Source organism: Dreissena polymorpha, chromosome 11 (genome assembly GCF_020536995.1).
Source record: "Dreissena polymorpha isolate Duluth1 chromosome 11, UMN_Dpol_1.0, whole genome shotgun sequence".
Lineage (NCBI taxonomy): Eukaryota > Metazoa > Mollusca > Bivalvia > Myida > Dreissenidae > Dreissena > Dreissena polymorpha.
This window is the reverse complement of record NC_068365.1, coordinates 661,621-684,636: the sequence shown is the minus strand read 5'-3', so window position 1 is coordinate 684,636 and position 23,016 is coordinate 661,621. Positions and strand designations below refer to the sequence as shown.

Genomic DNA, 23,016 nt, shown 5'->3' with positions numbered 1-23,016 from the left:
GCACCAAGAAATAAACATGAAATGTTGTTGGATTTGTTTAATTGTCAAAAACAATATATTTTAATTTTTGATTCAATGTTAAATTTGACATTTTTCTTTCACTGCAATACGTGCACCATCAGGTAATTCAATGGAACATTTATTTTAGTTTGTCAAGGTTAATTAAAAAGAGTTGAAAACACTACTCAATGACATTTGAACATTTGTTATTTCTGTTAACCGTTTATTCATCACTCCATGACACTTTTAAACAATTGCTATTTGCGTTAACTGTTCATCGATCACGATATCATTTCAAGCCTCTAGAAGGTTTTTCCAAAGATACAGTCGAGTTACCATTACCGGATCACTAGCGTAATTAAGTTGTGCTGGTGAAAAACATTAAATGTTTTGATACTTCTTTATACAAGTTTAATAAAATATTACCTTTGCTTACTGTTAAAGCAAAAATTCTGATTTCAAATGTAGACAATATCTTTTGTAGCACTTTTTTTCACACCGGAATTCATGCATTAACGGATCACTTGTAGCCATAACCGATCGCGTGATCAAAACCACTTAAGGGTCATCTCAAACGCTATTTAAACTGTCAAAACATGAATCTTGTACTTGTATAATGTGATTAAAAAATTGCATACAGTTGATTTGCTAATAAACAGTGATTACGATGTGTTTTATATAGTAGTGTACATATTGCAAGCCGTGGAAATAGACAAGCAAAGTATGCATTAACCGGAGAAAACACTAACCATTTCAACCAGGCCCATTTTATCCACACAGGTGGTGTACGTGATATCAGCATCCTGTTTACGCGTTCACCGATTTAGAACTAGGACTGCAGGTCATGTACATGAGGTGCTGTGATGTTCAGGATTGGTAGTTTGCCTGTGTGGGGTGCGCGTTAGATGTAGTGTACGAGTTATATGTACGGAAGTTAGTTCGTTGTTGCTAGCTGTAATATAACAGTAGGTATTTAGTATTTAAAGAAGAATGATGATAAATAATTACGGAATAATTAATATGTATACTGAAGAATATTATACCAAACGTGAACAATACTTTATATATCCTAGATAAATATTATATTAAACGTGAACAATGCTTTATATTTCCAAACCCTTCGCATTATAAAAAGGACTTAAACGGGGCTGCAAGTAAGTTTTGATTTTATACCACATCAGTGGCTGCCTGAAACAGACAAATACATATACTTTTAATAACCAATATTAACCCATTTATGCCTAGTGGACTCTCCCATCCTTCTAAATTGGATCAATTTATTTCCAAAATTAGGGATGTCTAGTATATTTATTTCTTTATTTAGAATATTTCTTACAGAAATTCCTTCAAGCAAACAGCGCCGACCCTGATGAGACGCCGCATCATGCGACGTCTCATCTGGATCTACGCTGTTTGCCAATGCTTTTTTTCTAGACGCTAGGCATAAATGCCTTTATTATGGGTTAATAGCTTTGTTTTATTTTTTGAATGAACAGTATATGTTTATCATAATAATGTCTATATGTATCATACACAGTAATCTCTTATTTTTAAATTCTCCAAAACATAAGACTAAAAAATTCCGTTACAGCCATAACAAAGGTGGAAGTAACGTACCCTGGATAGTATATGGGCCTATGAGCCCAATATTATTTTCAAATAAATATATATATACTCGTGTTTTATGAGAGTAAAATTGACATTGAGTAAAAACGGGCAAGAAATGTTGCTTGGTTATCAGCCGACTGTGAGTAAATGGCTGGACAGATTTAATTGAAGTATTTTTTTAAAGGTTGTCCAATTCCCCATAAGAGGACCCAGGGATGCTTTTGATTAAAGCTATTTTGACATTTTTGCGGCCCGCAGAGACAGGTCTATGATAAATTCTAGTTAATGACCTTGTTATGATTCCAATATCAGAGGGTAGGGACTTTTTTCATTGCTCTTTGTCAATGTTTTCTCTCATAAAACATGATTATATATATTTATTTGAAATATTGGGCTCCTGGGCTAATATACTATCCAGGCCAAAAAAAGGTTCGTTTGGGGTCTCCTTGGAAAAAAACGGTAGGTAGGTAGGGATTTATTTTTTGTCTTTCGGGTACTAGAATGGAAGATTACTCAAGCTTATTATAAGAAATACATGTATATATATGCTTGTTTGCTTGATATTACATCTTATATGAACGAAAATGAACGAATTTGTTATTATTATTATTATGTTTGTTGTTGTCGACCCCAATAAAAAGTTGAGGGTCGGCGCCAAGTCGGGAGACCCGAAACGGACCTCTTTTTGGCTCCAGGGTACGTTACTTCCACCTGTGAGCCATAACACGTAATTTTAATGTCAGTAACAAAATTGGATGGTTTTTTGAGACATCCCCACTTACTCATGTAAACAGGACACGCTTGATCCGCTATTGCCCTAATTCTTCATCCTCTTTATGGTGATGCACAATCTTAAAAACGAAACAAAACTGAAATGGTGTTTTGCAGGCAGAAAGACTACTTAATGGCCTTTAAATATATGCATATACTTCTTACTTACCAACATAGTTATTAAATGTGGCCGCGCAAAATGTGAAACCTCGTTCTTATAACGAGACGGAATTAAATAAAGTCGTATGTACATGTCGGCAAAACCCACTAAAATTATTGACAAAAAGATGCCCGATTTTGATAAAAAAATATCGCGTTTTAAAGAAAATGCCTTGAATATGCTGACTGCTAAGTATCATCTAAAAATAATAACTATTAATCGTGATACGCATTCTTGAACATCAAAGTGATCCGCTATTGGTAATGATCCGCTAATGGTAACTTGACTGTACTTTCATCTCCTCCCTGAAAAGAACAAAATACAGAATGTAGATCGTATGCAGGCAATCAACTGTAAAACATTTACTATAATACGTTAAAACACATTGCACACCTTATTTATACTGACCACCAATCAAATTATTTTTTAATTAAGAATACATGTATGTTGTTGCAATCATACACTTATTTGATATTCAATTTGGTAAAACAACTCATTTTGAATTTGAATGACTTGAATAGTACCGGTATATCTGATTTTAAATGGTTTGCTAGTTTCACAGATAATTTGCATTATCGTTTGTATTAAAATATGTTTTTAAATATATTATTATAATAAAGATGAGCATTTGTTAACAAACAGATAGAGAAATGAGTAAGTACAGCAAATAAATATGCTTAGACCTCACAAACTAAGCTTTGGAAGGAACGGCAGTCTTTCCAAGCTATCATATAAAATCATTTTCAGCAAAAGATTTTTTTCTCGGAACGCATCTCTTCGGAGTACATTGACATATTTATGAATGTTATAAGACTCTTTTAGTCATTCGCTGTTGTTATACGTTATGGTTCACAAGAGAAGCCCTTTCTGATATGTTGAATCTTTTTTTCCTGTAATAGTAGTTGGCACTCCATCCATGGTCCAAATCGAAATAGGGCAACACATTTTTTAAAAAGATAATTATCTTATATTAATTAAAACTATTTATTGCAGTGTAGTTAAATGAATGTTTTTCATAATTTACTTACTACACAAGTGTCAGTGTTGTTTACCATACCATATAATCCAGCATGCAACATGTAATAAATTCCTAAAACATCATGTAATACTTGATAATGTATTGTTATTTACAGCCGTAATGCTATAGAAGATTAATTCTCCACACATTTGTTTAATTAATCAACATCAATTTACTTTTCCCAACCCACCATATACATTGTTTATTGTGTTTATTGTCTACAAAATATATGGGTAAATATATTACGTGCGCTCGCAGACGTGAATACGTGCGTATGCATTCACTATTATGTGCGCTCGTGAAAGCAATTCTTGAGCATCTAAAATCAATTCGTGCGCACAAGAAAGCAATACGTCCGCACTTGTATTGAAAACATATTCCCCATATCCCTCTATGTCAATGTACTTTTAAGTGTAACTCCACAGATTATAATAACACATCACTAATTAATATAGAAAACCTAAACATGCTTATTTTATTGGGTTTTCTTTTTTTGTATGTATGTACTCGGACTTTTTCATAAACACCAGTTACGGAAAGTGGTACTGTGCTCACCAGTTATGAAAATGAGGGTTATTTTCGAATTTTGATGCATATATTGTGATAATACATGTACAGGATTTATACCGAGGTTAAATGGATATCAGAAGATAATCCGGTGCGTAAGGATTATGTCGAATAAGCATGGTAAATGTACTGACCTTTCAAAAATTCGCACGAAAACATAAAAAATCAGCCGTTGGCCGCCATTTTGAACACCAGTTAACATTTTTCTCACTTACGCTCCACCAGTTATTGGCGTAAGATCTACCCCTCGGCGTGGAAGGGGTAATAATCCCGTTGCATTAAAAGGTGCTGTTAGTGATGTAAATAATTATAGAAGGATGACTTTAGTTAGTTGCTTTTCAAAATTATTTAATAGGATTTTAAAGAAGCGCTTGAAACGTTTTGAAATGCAAACACTATTATTTTGCAACTGTTGATTCTAAATATATATTTAAGTCGATTGTACAAAATAATTTAAATGGAAATGTTGTACTTACCTTTTTGCCAGCTCGTCTTTCATTGTTATCAATTGGCATAGTTGTCTGCAGTACTTCACTTGATTGCCAATTTTCGTTGAAATGAATACCTTTCGTATTTTAACATACTTAATGTGTAGCGATTTCATGCTATTATATGTTTTTGGCACTGTTTTATTTTTCAACATTTGGTAATGATTAATTTTTTTGCTCTCTCCTTAACAGCTGTTGCTGCGTTTGGTGTTAAAAACAAGAAATCACGCGTAACCGATCGTCGGCAACACAAACATTTTCCGCATATATTTCGTATTCATATCTTAAATACGTGTGCCTTATTTCATCCGGTTGCATGATTTTACAAAATACCCCTTTACACACGATGTTTACCTTTGTAAAGCAATACTATATTTAATGGATAAGCGTTTATTTCGTATTAAAATTCGTTTTATATCTCGACTTTACTCGCTTCGAAATTGTTTATTGCGATGACTTTATTACAGCTCCACTAAGAAAATTCGCAGCGAGTTAAGTCCAAATATAAAACGAATTTTAATAAACGCTTATCACTTTCTTGCTGATATGGTTGGAAAAAGAGCGGCGTTTAAACAACTTATACATAAATAAAGGGTATAAAACGGCGAAAACTCGAGTCTCGGCATGAACGTCGCTATCTTCTTTGCTTTGTCACGTGATTACCCTTTCTGTATTATGAAAATTGACTTGCGTATACTTATATGTTGAAGGAATGTCATTAAGAGAGTGTAAGAGTGTTTTTTAGTTTTTCATTATTTTTTAATTTTTCCTGAAGTTGAGCATTTATTTGTTGAAGGAAAATATTGCAAACTTTGCTTTAAATAAGTCTATTCTTTAGCAGAGGAATACATCAATACCGACTGACTTAGGAAATAATACATTGTAATGCATCTATAAATCCTTATTGAATCAAAATTTGGCGAATATTGGAGAACCAATAAACAATGTTTTGTATCAATTTCTAATCTTTGCAAATAAATGACAGTATTATGGATTGTTTTAGAATTCTTTTCTATCTACGAATGTATAATCGACCAACTTCAGCACATGGTGATAGTGAATTTACTGACGATACTACGTTGGGGAAAAGCGGATATTTTTTGTTTTAACAAGAAACAACAATTTAGGTAAAGTGGCAAAATTCATTATTAAAAATCTGTTTTAATCAGTTCACGCGAAAATTATTGTCGACAATAATGCGCAGACTCAAATAAGGTAAACTTACAAAATATGATGTGTTGTCTTACAATAAACGTAAACGCAAAAGAATCTATTGAATTTCTGGATTGAGAAAATACTAGTCATAGTCATTGACTATGTGAACGTTTTAACAAACAAAAATAGAACGTGCATTTGCATGGTTTATATCTATCAGAACTAGTTGTACACCTTTACGTATTGATGCTGACAGGCTTTCAATTCACAAGTTTAATTATGCTTGTTGAGATGCAAATGTCAACTATGAATAAATAAATATTTAAAGATATATAAATATATACATGCATACATATGAAAATATATACATATATAATTATATTCACACATATATAAATATAAATAAATATAAATATAAAAACACATATATAAATGTTTAATAATCAATAGACACACACAGAGGCACGCACGCACACACGCACGCACGCAAATATATATATATATATATATATATATATATATATATATATATATATATATATATATATATATATATATATATATATTTATATATATATATATATATATATACATATATAACAAACCAATCACATAAAACATTAATTTAAACAATAAGACTACTAGTAACAAATAAAATCAGCATCTTCTTTCAATTTCAATCATATTGTCTGTGAGAGAAGTTTTTTCTCTGTTTTCAAATTCATATTTATTCATTTTTAATGATTTTTACATCAGCAGGTAAACAGTTCCAGTCTTTGATCGTTTATAATTAAAAGTAGTGCTGGTAAAACCATTCACTTGAGGACATTGCGGTAAATAAAAGTTATCTTTACTATGTCTACTGTTATCACTATGTATATCAGACACTAAACTAATTTTATTATACAAAAAAGGTCATGTTAGAAGGACATTTCTTGTTAACAATTTTATAAACATGGTTGAGTGTTATTTGCTTAACTCTGTTTTGAACATTTAACCAACCAATACTTCTAAAATCTTTTACTTTCAAAGATGTTCTAGAGTCATATCCATGAATAAATTTAACAACTTTATTCTTTACAACTTGTAGTCTATTTTTTAACTGTTTACTTATACCATTGTACTATGAAGAGCTAGCATAGTCAAAATGGCATTGGACCAATGAGTTACATAACAATTTTCTTAATTCCATATTTGAACAGTGGTTTTGTCTATACAAGAACAGGGTGTAGCTGCTATTAGGCACAGCAGGCCCGGGCCTACAATTTTTTTTGAAACATGAAAAAATTAAAATTGCTTCAACTTCGAAAAATGCATTAAAATGTTGACCCTGAAGGTGGTGAGGTGTAAGAAATCTGCATTTCATATTGACATGATCCTCAGGCAATGGATTCTGGTCTTGTTCAAAGGACATATCTTCCAATTATCAACTCTACTTCTTTCTATATAGACATGCAGACAGTATTATTGGAAAGAATTCCCATGGTTTGACTTTTGAATAAGTGAGTGTTACAATTTTAAATGTTTCTCTGTTCCATATTGTTTTAAAATTTAGATTTTAGGTATAGAGATAATACAGTAAAATTTAGTTCTCTGACATTGAGATAAAAAAGTAAAATATCAAAAAAAATACAGGCCAAATTCTTATATTTTCTTACCTTATTATTTGTCTAGATATGCTTTAAATCTCACCACAGGCGTTATGGGATTTAAACAATTTCCAGGGGGGTACCCCGCACACACACCCTGTTTTTATGTAACATATTCGGGCCTACAGCTAAAAAAAAGCTAGCTATGCCCCTGAATAATTTTATTCTTGAGTTCACATTTTTAATAATATTATTAACAATAGATGTAGCAGAAAGATCAGTGTCAAATATTGAACCAAGGTGTTCAACAGATGATTGAGAAACAATAGTGTGATCATTACATTATACATTAAAATTATGAAGTTTAGATATCCTTTTGGAACCAAACACTATACATTCAGTTTTTCCAAGGTGTAAAGACAGTTTGTTATCCACTAACCATTTAATACAATTTTCAAGTTCTTTACAAAAAACACTACTGATGATACAAGGATCTTTGTGAAAATAAAGGATGACACTTTCATCAGCATAGAGAATAAGTTTACATAAATACAATAATAAAAAATCACTAATATCCTATATCAGTGTTAAGACATTATGAAATGGAAATGGGTGTGACAAGTAACAAGAACCCTACACATTTACGTCACAAAACATATGATATCTACAATTACTTGATATAATATATATGTTGAAAGTTAATATAAAGAGGGCAATACATAAGAATGTACAAAAGTAGTAATAAAGACAAAACAACCAGTTTACAATGTTAAGATTTATGCAGTTGTTGGCAATAAGAGAACAATTACCATTCTTAACTTTGAATTTTGCAAGTGTAAATACATGTATGTAAATCAGAACACAAGAATTTGTTTCCCGGTCACTTTGAGCTATATAAGTGCCCAATGTTTACACTCAGTGAATTTGTAAAACCAACTTATATGTGCTAACTGTTTGTCCGAAAACTTAAACATTTCCTATAACTTTTGCAATATTGAATATAGCAACTTGGCATACATGTGTATCTCATGGAGCTGCACATTTTGAGTACTGAAAGGTCAAGATTATCCTTAAAGGTCAAATATACGGCTTCAAAGCGGCGCAATAGGGGGCATTATGTTTCTGACAAACATATCTCTTGTTTTTACATGAAAAACCACAGACATTGTTGGAATTTGCCACAAATAAGGCATTGTGTATACATTTTTAAACTCAATTTTCCACACAATGAAACAACTTTTTAAAAAGGCACCAACAAATGTTCCTCCATCCCCTTGGCACGCTAAACAAAGAATCAGTTTTTAGCTCCAATGGCAAAATTTGTTCAAATTATGCCCCTGGGTCAAATTTGACCCTGCCCCGGGGGTTACAAAATTGAAAATTGCTTATTTAAGGCCTATTTTGTGAAAACTTTCAAAATCTTCTCGTCCATAACCATTGGGCCTAGGGCTATCAAAGTTGGTATGTAGAGACATCTTATAGTCCTCTACCAAATTTGTTCAAATTATGCCCCTGGGGTCAAATTTGACACTGCCCCGGGGGTCACAAAATTAACATATGCGTATATAGGGTCTATTATGTGAAAACGTTACAAATCTCGTACATAACCATTGGGCGTAGGGCTACCAAATTTGGTACGTAGTGGCATCTTATAGTCCTCTACCAAGTTTGTTCAAATTATGCCCCTGGGGTCAAGTTTGACCCTGTCCCGAGGGTCACAAAATTTAATATATGCTTATAAAGTGCTTATTTTGTGAAAACTTTCAAAATCTTTTGTCCATATCTATTGGGCCTAGGGCTACCAAATTTGGTATGTAGTGACATCTTATAGTCCTCTACCAAGTTTGTTCAAATTATGCCCCTGGGGTCAAGTTTGACCTTGCCCCGAGGGTCACAAAATAGAACATATGCTTATATACTGCCTATTTTGTGAAAACTTTAAAAACTTCTTGTCCATAACTGTATGGCATAGGGCTACCAAATTCAGTATGAAGTGACATGTAGTAGTTCTCTTCTTAGATTGTTCAAATAATGCCCCTGGGTCAAATTTGAAACTGCCCCGGGGGTCACACAATTGAATATAAGCTTATAAAGTGCTTATTTTGTGAAAACTTCAAATATATTCTTGTCCATAGCCATTGGACCTAGGGCTACCAAATTTGGTATGTAATGACATCTTATAGTCCTCTACCAAGTCTGTTCAAATTATGCCCCTTGAGTCAAGTTTGACTCTGCGCCGAGGGTCACAACATTGAACATATGCTTATATATGGCCTATTTTGTGAAAAATTTAAAAACTTCTTGTCCATAACTGTATGGCATAGGGCTACCAAATTATGTATGTAGTGACATGTAATAGTTCTCTTCTCAGTTTATTCAAATAATGCCCCTGGGGTCAAATTTGAAACTGCTCCGGGGTCACAAAATTGAATGCTTATAAAGTGCTTATTTTGTGAAAACTTCAAATATATTCTTGTCCATAACCATCCGGCCTAGGGCTATCAAATTTGGTATGTAGTGACATCTTATAGTCCTCTACCAAATTTGTTCGAATTTATCCCTGGGGTCAAATTTGACCATGCCCCAGGGGTCACAAAATTGAACATATGCTTATATAATGCCTTTTTTGTGAAAACTTAAAAGAAAATTCTTGTCCATAACCATTAGGCCTAGAGCTACACAATTTGGTATGTAGTGACATTGTATAGTCCTCTACTTAATATTTTCAAATTATGCCCGGGGGGTCAAATTTGACCCTGCCCTGGGGGCCACAAAATCGATTATATGCTAATATAGTGCCTATTTTGTGAAAACTTTAAGTATCGTCTTGTCCTTAACTATAAGGCATAGGGCTTCCAAATTTGGTATTTAGTGACATCTTATAGTTTTCTACCTAGTTTGTTCAAATTTTGCCCCTTGGGTCAAATTTGACCCTGCCCGGGGGGGGGCACAAAACTGAACATACGCTTATATGGGGCCTATTTTGTGAAAACATAAAAAATCTTTTTGTTCATAACCATTGGGCCTAGGGCTACCAAATTTCGTATGTAGTTGCATCTAATATACCTCTACCAAATTTTTTCAAATAATATATCTGGGGTCAACTTTGACCCTGCCCCGGGGGGTCACAAAATTGAATAAACGCTTATAAAGCGCCTATTTTGTGAAATCTCTAAAAATCTTCTTGTCGAAAACCATTCAGACTACGGCTAACAAATTTGGTATGCAGTAACATCTTATAGTCCTCTACCAAGATGGTTCAAATTATGCCCTTTGGGTCAAATTTGACCCTGACCCGCGGTCACAAAATTAAACATTATATACGCTTATATCTTGCTTATTTTGTGAAAACTGTTAACATATTCTTATCCTTAACTCTAGGACCTAGGGCTACCACATTTTGTATGTAGTGAGGTATAGTAGTCCTCTACAAAGTTTGCTCAAATTATGCGCCTGGGGTTAAATTTGGCCCAGCCCAGGGGTCACAAAAGTGTACATGTGCTTAAATAGGGCCTATATTTAAGTATTTGCACATGCCGAGAATATTTATTTCAGCCTTTTTTCAGCAGTGGAGCGATACAGGGCCATTGTGGCCCTCTTGTTTATAAGAATATGTCAAAATGGGCAAAAGTCAGGGACAATACTGTCTAAATGCCCTTTTAACAACTCTGGTGACATGCGGCTGTAGTATATTTTCTCTGTAAATTTACAACCAAACACAAAATGTCATCATCATAAATGTAAACCGGGTAGCTTACATGTATATAAATATGATACGAGGTCTTATACAAATTAACCTGGATATTTATGAAAAACACCATCTCCCTGTAAAGTGTAAAGAGAGAAGGCATTTATTCACCAGTAACATCATGTTCAGTACTGGTAAATTGCAAGCAACGAACATGAAAAATTCAGTTCCCAATTAGAGTTTTTAAAAAGCTCAACTTTGCTTAGGTAATAATGCATCAATGTTGATTCTAAAGAAAAAGAGTAATCATTTATGCCTAAACTGTTCTGCTGTCCAGAAGCAAGGACGTCATACACAAGCTTTACAACATTTATAGTTTTAGTTACTAAACAATCTAAAATGAATGTCCATTCTAAGTTTGCTGTCTTATTCTTCCCTCAAATCATACATGTTTCTTGCATAATTGAATGTTCATGTCCATGGATCACAATGTATATAGAAACAAACATTATTTTGAATTATCTTTCACAGTTATATATTTAATATTAGGTTAATTTTGGGATACACTAAAGCAAATATTAACATTTGTCTCAAAATGAATCATCCTCTGAAGCCCCCGATGGGATTCAAACCCATACCTCTTTCCTCTGGAGAGGAAAGTATTCTATCTTAAAATACAAGGGCATGTAAGAGGAAAACTAGCAATTTCAAAGGGACATTTTCACAAATTAGACATGTATTGAAGTTTGTTATTAAATACTTTAAATTGATAAGTAAACATTTTAGCAAAATACCTCAATAAAAAAAAGAAAAACAAAAGAAAGGAAATCTCCCTTAACTGGGCTCGATCCACTGACCCTTGGAGTAAAAGCTTAAACAAATGGGCCATCAGTGCTCCCATATAGTCAGTGGTTTATTTTATACTTTATTAACATATAAGCAATCCTTGTAATGTCACAAAATCTAACTATACCATAAGAACTCTCCAAATTATTTTTGTCATTATAGACTCTATGCTATATTGATAAATGCAAACATTGAATCTAAAAAGCTGCAATAAAAAAGAATAAAATTGAATAAAAATATATAAGTAACCCTCAAATGTGCTCGAACCATTGACCCCATGGAGTAGAAGTCTACCGTTTGGATCAATCGGCCATCCATGCTCATACAATGAGTGATGTGTTTCATACTTTATCAAGTTTATGTAATCAATCCTCGTATCTCACAAAATATAACAAAAACAGTCGATTTAATTTATATATCTACTCGATGTCAATATTATAAGTACTCCTATCAGTATGTCAGTAATGGCATCTTTAAATTTTAACAAGTTTTAAAGTACGTTGTGGGAATTCACAGATCTACATTAAATTAGTACTTAAAGAATGTTATCTTGAAAAAGACGAGCTAAAACACACATTTCAATTTTTCCTCTTAACGAGGGGCCTCCATCTTGTTTTCTAAAGTAGTTCCAAATCCAATATGACGGCCGCCTACGTACATCAGAGAGACGGTGTGGTGTAGCCCACTGTCCGATGCGTTCAGATTGATTCCTTAAATCTGCCTATCTTACGGAGGAGTCCGGAGATAGCCGATGTATCACGATTGTAGTTTTATTTTAACATTATAAAAATCCAAGAATTTAAGATCAAACGAAAATACAATATTGAATGGATCTACGAAAATGTATTTCGATGAAAATATTGTATTTGACAAGTTAAATATCCATAAAACTCTCGGTCTGAAGAACATTACGGAGATAGTCGAGGTTGATTATTTCATGCCGGTCAATAAATTATTTTTTAGTGTGATGCAAACGCTATTAAAAGATTGTATGTTATATATTAGTGATTTCTACTGCTCGCATTCATGGAGTGATTACACTGATGGTAGGTTCATTTGTAATGAGTAAACATTCGCAGACTTTTAAATGGTTACTTACATATATTACAATTTAGTTTCGTTTCTTTGACACAATAATGTAAAATGTTTATCTCGATAATATTAACTCTTTCAAGAATGTGTGTTTAAGTGTTGAACGAATTTGAAATCGAAAGTGCAGAAACATTTTCAAAAGTACATGTATTAATTACGACTGTAACGTTTCATTGTCTTTTTAACTGTGTTTTGTATTAATTTGAATAACTATTTTTTCAGTTCGAAAATCTATATTTTTAAATGACAATTATGAAACATGACTATTTTGCATTTCTTGTATCGATAATCAGGTTTGGACACGCCTAAAATTCAAAAATACAATACCTTCTGGGGATCCCATGTATTTATTGCGAAATCGTTTTGTATTGTGTAGGAATTGAACGCACAAATACGGCTCTATCGACTATTTCGTGAACATTTGGATCCTTTCACACATAAGCACAATGGCAAAAGGCCGTTGTTAGTATGTTGGGTTAGGGCTATATTTTATCTCTTACGAAATTGAGTATTCGGGCTAACATGTCAGCTCTCTTGTCTTTTCATTGAAATAAAATGTTTGAATAAAATTATGCACACACAGCCGACTGAAAATGGCAGAAGGAGGCATGGATCGAGCCACATCACAGACTGAAAGCGTTCCAGGACACAACCGCCTGTACAGTCGTCACTCTCAGGTTAGACAGGGTCTGAAAGCGCCCAAAGATACAACAATCTGTACGGCCGTTTCTCACGGGTAAGCATTGGAATGAAAGTGTTCCAGTCCACATCAGCCTGTACAGTCATATCGCGGGTAAATCAGAGAATGAAAGCACTTTTAGACTCATCTCTCAATACAGACGTAACAAAATACATAGTAGGAACTGAAAACGCTCATATCAGCCTGTGCAACCTTCAAGTACAGGTTAGTCAGGGACTGAAAGCGCTCCTTAACACAGTAGGCTGTGCAACCTTCATGTACTGGCAAGTAAGGGACTGAAAGCAATACTAGACACAGTTAGCCTGTGCAAATATAATGTACGGATAAGTCAGGGACTGAAAGCACTCGTATACACAGTAGCTTGTGCAGCTTTCACCTACAGGTAAGTCAGGGACTGAATGCGCTCCTAGCAGCCTTTGCAACATTCACGTACGCGTGAGTAAGTAACTGAAAGCACTCCTAGACACAGTGTCCTGTGCATCCTTTACGTACGGGTAAGTCAAAAACTGAAAGTGCTCCTAGCAGCCAGTGCAGGCTTCACGTACGGGAAAGTTAGGGATTGAACACGCTCCTAGGAGCCTGTGCAGCCTTCACGTTATGGAACTGAAAGCACTCCTAGACACAGTAGCCTGTGCAACATTCACGTACGGGTAAATCAGCGAATGAAGCACGCTTTAGCAGCCAGTGCAAACTTTACATACGAGTTAGTCAGTGACTGAAAGCGCTCCTAGCAGCAAGTGCAACCTTCACGTACGGGTAGGTCAGGGACTGATAGCACTCCTATACACAGTAGCCTCTGCAACCGTCACGCACGGGTTAGTCAGTGACTGAACCGCTCCTAGCCAGGGTTGGCATAAAATCCGGGTTTTATAGTATTGACCGGCCCGGGCGGGTAATACTAGGAAAACCCGGGTTTTACTGGGTTTTACTGGGTTTTACTGGGCAATAGTGGGCAATACTGGGTAATAAAAATATTGCAATATTGTATAACTTGTACGATAATAATGATTTGATACATATTAAAAAAACATATCTATTAACAATTGTTAACTATTAGTTAGAATGTCAACTTCTAATTCATGTGAAAACATATTCATAATTCTTTCAAATTTTCATGAAAATGGAAATTCTTTTTCTTTGTCTGTTTGGATGGGCATTACTTGTGTATGGAAGATATATTACACAATTATACAACAGCACAACTTGCATAATGATAATATTAATGATTTTAAATTAGTACATAACAGAAAAAACTATTAATTTTAGCAAATCTATTCTATTATTTACACTGTTAACTTCTACTTCATGTGTATGCATAATAATAATTACTTTTTTTCTGAAAAAAATGCAATTCATTTTGTGTTTGTTTTGGATAGTTTGGATGGGCTTTACTGGGTAATAAAGATATTACTTAAATATATAACTTATATAATTATTGGTCTCTTTAAAAACATATTCATTAATTATTAATAATTAGAAACTATTTGTTACATTTGAACCAACTACATCATGTGGAAAGTTTGGAATCATAATAATACTTTCTTATTTTTACATAAATGAAATTCAATTTAATGGTTTTATGGACAATACTGGGTATAACTTGGTATTTGTGTTTTATCTGATTTACATTTTATTAACTCACTTACATTATTTTTCTAAAAAATATGATATGATATGTAACAGAATGGTAAGTCAGGGACTGAAAGCGCTTCTAGCAGCATGTGCAACCTTCACGTTCGGGTAAGTCAGGGACTTAAAACACTCCTCGACACAGTAGCTTGTGGCAGCCTTAACCTACGGATACGTCAGGGACTGAAAGCACTCTTAGCGGCCTGTGAAACATTCACGAACGGGTAAGTCAGGGACTGAAAGCACTCCAAGACACCGCAGCCTGTGCAGCCTTCACATACGGGTAAGTCAGGGACCGAAAGCGCTCCCAGACACAGCAACTTGTGCAGCCTTCACATACGGGTAAGTAATTGACTGAAATCGCTCCTAAAAACAGAAGCCTGTGCAACCTTCATGTTAAGGTAAGTAACGGACTAAAATCGCTCTTACACACATAAGCTGGTTCAACCGTCACGTACCGGTAAGTAAAGAAATGAAAGCGCTCCTAGACAATACAGCCTTTGCAGCCTTTTCGGTTAGTTAGGGACTTGAAGCGCTCGTAGACACAGCAGCCAGTGCATCCGTCGCGTACGGGAATGTCAAGGACTTAACGCGCTCCTAGGCACAACAGCCTGTCCAGCCGTCAGATTCGGGTAAGTCAAGGATTAAACGCGTTCCCAGACACTACTCTCTTAATAGACGCAAAATAGTAATTAGTAAGTGACTGAAAGCGTTCTTAGACACAGAGGCATGTGAAGCCGTTAGGTACGGGTAACTCAGAGAATGTAAGTAACATTATACTAAATAATTGAGATGTGCAAGTATACACACATTGATAAACTGGAAGACATGTGTTCAATTAACTCCACTCGTATGCTATTTAATGTAGACTTGTGTAAAGAGGAAGTATTGATGTTCACTAAGAAATCAAAATTATGTTTTAAGACTGGAACCTACAGATGGAAACTTGCGCGAATGCGGGTTACATCAGCTTAAAACTTCTGGTAAAAACATGAACAACCAGCGAACTTGGAAACGTATGAAATTCTTTCTTCTCTTTCTCATGATCTATCTTCTTATGTTTTAAATGCATTAAGCTTAATAGAATGCTCGTCAACAACATGTTATAATATGGGGATTCCGACGTTCAAAATGTTTACTTTATTTTTGACTACAGTTGGATATGTAACATTAAATAACAAAAGGTTTGGAATTAGTATATTGTGAGCTTAATACTAAAAAGGCACTGATAGCAAATTGACAATTTTTACTTGATGTGAACCTGGAATAATCTAGTTAAGTTTATAGTGTTAAATGGGAACAATATTGCACAAATATAAAGTGCAACGCTAGCTGGTTTATCAGCGCAAATCGCTTTGTATGCATTAACTAAGAAAATTAATGCGGAAACTCACGTTGTGCATCTCATAGCAAACCTATCCTGATCACAACCCGATATAAAAACGTCTTAGACAGCATGTATGCCTATTTCATTCAAGTATGTAAACATATGTTGGTCATTTAACTTATTGATATCCGTTCGGTTCCTCTATTTTTTCAAGTCTCCCTTAAAATCAATGTACCGAATAAACGCGTGCCATTTTGCTTAACATAAGGCATTCTAAAATACGTGTTTGACGCATGTATAATTTGTAGTGCGGTCTGAAAAAAATGCATACGCAGCAAATATATGTTGATTTTGATAAATAGAGATGTATTCCAAGACAAAGCAGTCTGTACAGCGGTCACTCTCAGGTATGTCATCAAGTAAGACTGAAAGCGTTCCCATACACAGCAACCTGTACAGTCGACACTCTCAGGTAAGTCCGGGACTGAAAGCGTTCCCAGCCACAGCAGCCTGCACAGTCGTCTCTCATGGGTAAGGGCTGAATTGAAAGCGATGCCAGACACAGCGCTATGTACAGTAATCACATGCGATTAAGTACGCAGGGAATTTGTGTTTACTTAATTACAGTTTTGCAGTTCTCAAACGAGTTATTACTGAATTTCGTGTAAATCGTATGGTCATATTGGCGTTAGTAGTAGGAACGCACGGAACTGTATTTAACGTCACTACAATATGAATGCATGTACATTTTTGTTTAAGATGTGTCACGTATAACCTATTAAACAAGATTAATCTGGTAAGACTAAGTGTTCGGCATCATTCGAAATTACGTTTCTAACGCACGGTGCCTGACGCTTTACAAATCAGGGTTTTATAACTCGAGTTTAATTCGATCTTACCAGTCTGTTGCTCTGAACTTCGTTTATGTTTATACTCCATCCATCTTTAACAACAAGTATATAAATGTACGAGATTCAATGATCTTACTAAATGAAATAAAAATGTAATTTTACATGATGATAATGAGAAAATAACGTACTATTCACGTGTTATAATTTAGGAAACAATATGATTCGGTGAAAAAGCTAAACATAATTGAAAAAATTCGACCCATGATAATTAATTTAGTCAATTATTATATATTAAATAATGTTAACGTATACAAAATGTAATTCATAAATTTCAAATTTCCATACTACAATAAATACTACAACACTACTTATGAAACTTAATAAAACACGCAACATGAAATGCAGATACAAATGATGTATGCATTTATTTTAACTCTTTCTATTTCTTATGTTATTTAAAAATTAGAAAGCTCTTCGCTCTTTGTATGAATAACTGAAACATAAACATTATCTGAAACTACATTTTTACCAATGTATGGAACGTGCATTTAATAGTTTATAGTGAAAATATAATTAAATACTCATCGTGAACTAACATTTATATTGTGCTTTTGTATTTTAAGAATCATGTCGAAAATATATCCATGGAAATATGTACTATAATGACCCGGCTGGGATACGGCGAGGAGATGAGAAGATGGCGGGTTGAGAAATACAGTGAGTTGAGTAGGCAGTCAGCAACACGATCACCTCATTTCATTCAATTGATAGCAGGAAGCAAGGCAGAGGGACTTACCTGCATTTTCGAAAGCGACTGGGACATGTTTCACGTGGTGAAGGGTGTCCTCTGTGTGGAAGCTGTTATCAACCTTAACATTATACCTGACGACTTAGACGTGTTTAGGATGGATACACGCGTATATCCAGGACACTGCAGACTGTTACAAGAGAGACGAGGGCATACACGTTTTATACAAATTACTAATTCCCTGTGTGATAATGGATATGGAGCCGGTCTACTTAGTAGTAGTTTATTCCTAGACGAATGTTCGGAAAAATTTACAGAATCACATGTAGCGGATCATGAAAAAGCGGGGCCGTCGATACCGGGGACAATTAAGGGTGTATGGCATTTAGACAGAGTACCCGCACTACGCTGTCACTGCCCCAGTTTCTTACAACGATGGGCTGCCAGAACCCGTCATTGGCCGTCACCAGGTATAGTTAAGGAAGTCGTATCATTCGGAGCCTACCTAACCCCAGTCGGGTTTAAGGGAAGTGATTACAAGCACATGGAATGGAGGATGTGCTTTAACCCTGGTGAGACAGTACTTGTAAACAATCTTAATAGCACACAAACGCAAGTGTATGTTATGCTTAAAATGATTCTCAAAGATGTTCTTAAGCCTTGTAAGAAAGAAGTTACATCATACGTGATTAAAAATATAGTACTTTGGCAAGCTGAGAATAACCCACAGCATAACTTTTATAAACGCAGTTTTTTATACTGGCTACATGACGGACTGAGAGCCCTTAAGACTGCTATTGCCACACAACAACTGTCATACTACATGATTCCGGAAAGAAATTTAATGGCAGCAAGTGGTTTGCAGGATAAGCAGCAAAGTAAATGGGTAGCAGATATTACGGACATGATGGACGAAGGTCCGAGAGTTATACTAAGATTACAGAGGATACGACAGGCCGTCATCGCGTCCCCAGAGCCGATGTTGTGGTTCAGCAAAATAAGGATGGAGCTTGAGATACTGTGTCTGGAGGAAATGACCAGACAGTGTAGCGACGAGCACAATGCTATTTTGCAGGAGATAAAGAGACGTAAGGTGGAGATAATGATGGAGGTGGCACAACGGATGCGCAAAGACGGATGTGCTGTTAATGATCTGAATGACATCCTCTACAGAATTGTGATGTAGTACTGCATTAAAGTGTAAGAAGTTAATGGAGCCGAAGGAACTAATCAGAGACATGTAATACAAAGATTGTTTTGTTGCCAATTTTCAAGAATTGATTGTATTTGCTTTTTTTATAAGGTTTCACTTCTTTATATTGTACTTGCTATTTTGTCATTATTATCATGAATTTGCGAATATTGGCAGGTTTACGTATATGATAAAAGTTTTACATCAACAAACTCGGATTATGTGAAAATCATTAGCCGTACGCCACTTAACGAAACCATGTCACTGTTTGACCTGCTATGAAAACCCCCCAGACAATTTGCTCTTATAAAGCAAGTAAGTCTGGTCGCTCAATGACGTAATAATTTCGAAAAAAAAAACACAACGAAAGGGGATTCCCCATGATGTGATGATATAACTATATTAAACTCGCGACGAATACCTTGTATACAAGTCAGCTTATAAAGTATTCTTAGTTTCAAAGGGGCATATCAACGATTTATACGATAATGCATTTATGCCTATTAATATCTTTACTAAAATAACATATTATTTCCTCTATAGGCTACATGCTTCTTGATATAATTGCTTATTATTGCCCGTATTTAAATGCATACAATTTATATGACTGATGTATCGTTAATATATGTAACGTTGGATCGGCATTTGAAAAATATCGTTTTAGTTTTAGGCACTCGAAATAAACATTTTAAACTGTGATTGTCAAACTATTATTCGAAAGCTTAGTTCCAAAGCATGTTATATGTATGTATTGCAAGTTAATTTATCGATTTCATATAAAGTCGTTTTATTTTAAACTATTTTCAATTCATGTTCATTATAATTTCATTCTCATTGATTGTGTATACACATGTTGATCAAGTTGTGCTAAGCACTAATGTATAGTAAATATATTGCTTATAATCAAACTTTTAGAAAGCGCAGAAATTCAGTAATACAATCTTAAATAATGTTGTATGCACGAAGAATAACTCTTATTCAATGCACCCTTTCAATATAATTTGAGTTGCGCATACTGGCAGAAAAAAGGGTGTTTTTGTCTTATTGAAGTCTCAATCTTAAGTGCTAAGTGTTGTATTTAAAACTTAAATTTTATAGATATACTGTACAATAGTGCAGACACAGTCAAGCAACACAGTAATCCAAATGGTCAACAATTGAATACACACCTAGAACAAATTATCGGTGAATCACGCAACGTCATTCGTTGTATGATCATTAATGACTGACTTGGGCACGAGGTTTAAATGATGTTGAATTCAGACATGTTTGTATTCAACTTGACTTGCTATTATAATTTGTTTATGTTATATGGACGTAATTATGAATTGTATCTTTGCGAATTTATTTAATATCATGTGTTTTTGAGATAAGACTTTTTAGAACTTAGCAGGAGAGAAATTGTAGTAGTATCGTATTCATAAAGTGACCATTTGTGTATGCATTACAGGGCGATACACACTTTAAATAACAATGATTAATGATGGTTTTCCGCCTTGGAAATGTCGATGGCCTTTGAGGTTGAACCCGGTTGTAAGGTTAGTCCAATATGCACATTCATATTATTCAATACGTTAATATGGCATGCATTGGAATGCACACAGCATGCCATTATTCGGTTAGATGGTCAACGACAGCTGTAGGCTGTTATAGAACTGGTTTGCGGAATATTGTTTAGCAAAATAAGTGGTTATTGCGTTATGAATTATGTTTCAAACAAACACAGAACTAACAGTTTTACTTTAAATGAAACTTTGAAACATTTGCATGACCTAGCGGTATTTTACTCTCAATGTAGCCAAATGTATAACTGAATGCCTATATATATTAATACAGCTTATGTTTGATAGGCGTGGTTAAATTTAGTGTGAACACATACGTGGGATTAATGTCCCTTTGATAAGTCTGTATAGAATAATTTCGAACTTGACTAAAAATGTCGACATAAGTGCAATAAAGACACTTATTTTATTATTATTTGCGATCAATAATGTATGTCATCATTTAACAATATGTTTTTGTGTTGATAGTTTGCTTCTTTTTTCAACATTAAAACGTGTATTGTGGTGAGAGTAAAAACAAATTCGTGTAAAAAATAATGTGTGGATAAATTAAATTTGCTACACTAAAAACAAATTTAAATAAGAATTGTTGTCTTCAAGTTCTCTCAAATATTGAAACGTCAGGTCCTGCAGCCTGTTTATTTATTTATTGTTTATTCAATATAAGGCAACGTGATACTATGTAGCAGCAATTATGTTCAAACATGTTACACACGATTGCTCATATATACTTTTTGACCTTGTGGTTACCTTTTGATGTAAAAAGTTAATGTGTATTTGTTTTCTTTAGTTGTTTGTGATAGGTGTTTTTAAAAAAAGACAAAAAAACAACAGAATAGTTATGAATAATGATGAGTTGCATAAAGTGGGTAGAAAGCATACTGGACTTATTCATGAAAAGTAAATGTTTTTCCATTATTGTTCAAATATATTAAGTGTATCCTTGTTTAGGGAATATCTGTTTCAATTTGAATCTTCAGTTTTAAATAATTAATAAAATAGTTCATTGTTGATACTTGTTTTCTGTATTTCATGCTGAATATAAAATATTTAATTAATATGATTATGTAATTCACACCGTTATTAACATATTGTATTTTGAAGGTATTTACACTCAAACTGATGCCTAAGAGAGATAGTTTAACATTTAATTATTGTTTCTCTAGAAGGTTTTCAATTGATTCCAAAGATGTTGAATATGTTTACACTCTCAGAAAATGTGTTATATTGGTTCAATATGTTCACTACACATATCACATAGATTTGTGTTGGATATGTTGCACTAAATAAGATATTTATTTGTAGTTATAACTCTCTGGGTGTATTTATATTGAAAATTTCTCAGTATGCTATCAGTAATTGATGTATATGGCATTTCCAATTAAAGTATTTATCCCCAAGAAGGTTTTGACATTTAGTTTGAGCTTTAGATATTTCGGTAGGATGTTTCATTTGAAGTGTTAAAAATATTTTGATTGTTTTGTTTTGTAATTATGTTTTCTACGAAAGTTGTTTGAGTATATGGTGTGTTATTTGTATTGATAACAGTTTTACTATGTATGGGTATACTTTTGATCAATGTGTAGTACATCAGGAAATTACTTGTATGTATTCCGAATATGTAGCATAAGTTATCAAAAGTCGTGTATTCTGTAGTCGTATAATTGCTCTGCATATGTTGTATTTCGTTCGAACCATTTGTATAGAAAAACATTTTATTATTAGTAGGGATGTCTTTATTGTTCCATAGATTGATTTTACTGTTTATTTTGGTTTCTAAATTATGAGTAACGTTACACCATGCCGATAGAACATTCGACAGAAATATGTTTTTGGTTGAAATTTTGTCTAAGATATTGTTGTCGATATTAGTTTTCATCCGATCTTCACCAAATTTGGTCAGAAGTTGTGGCTAGACAATATCTACATGTAGGTCAAGTTCAAATATGGGTCATGTCAGGTAAAACACTAGGTCACGAGGTCAGTTAGTACATTTCAAGTATTTAACATGGTGTCCGCTCTCTA

General features: G+C 34.0%; 2 protein-coding genes across 2 annotated transcripts in view; both read left to right on the top strand.

Annotated features, from left to right (window-relative positions):
* The first annotated feature begins 918 nt into the window (after nt 1-918).
* Nucleotides 919-22,718, top strand: LOC127851188 (uncharacterized). The gene is made up of 3 exons (XM_052384818.1): nt 919-1,154; nt 13,566-13,659; nt 18,113-22,718. The coding sequence occupies exons 2-3, from the start codon at nt 13,576-13,578 to the stop codon at nt 19,421-19,423; spliced, it is 1,395 nt and encodes a 464-aa protein (XP_052240778.1). The 5' UTR covers nt 919-1,154; nt 13,566-13,575; the 3' UTR covers nt 19,424-22,718.
* LOC127851186 (uncharacterized) overlaps nt 12,908-23,016 on the top strand; it is a 162,786-nt gene continuing 152,677 nt past the window's right edge. Inside the window, exon 1 of the mRNA XM_052384817.1 lies at nt 12,908-12,936. The gene's annotated coding sequence lies outside the window, so the exon portion shown is untranslated. The remainder of the gene's footprint in view (nt 12,937-23,016) is intronic.

Bases quoted from the DNA above. Each gene is read 5' to 3' on its own strand.
- LOC127851188 (XM_052384818.1), top strand. From the start codon at position 13,576: ATGGCAGAAGGAGGCATGGATCGAGCCACATCACAGACTGAAAGCGTT. The intron at 13,660-18,112 runs GTTAGACAGGGT...TTGTATTTTAAG, and splicing joins TGTACAGTCGTCACTCTCAG to AATCATGTCGAAAATATATC.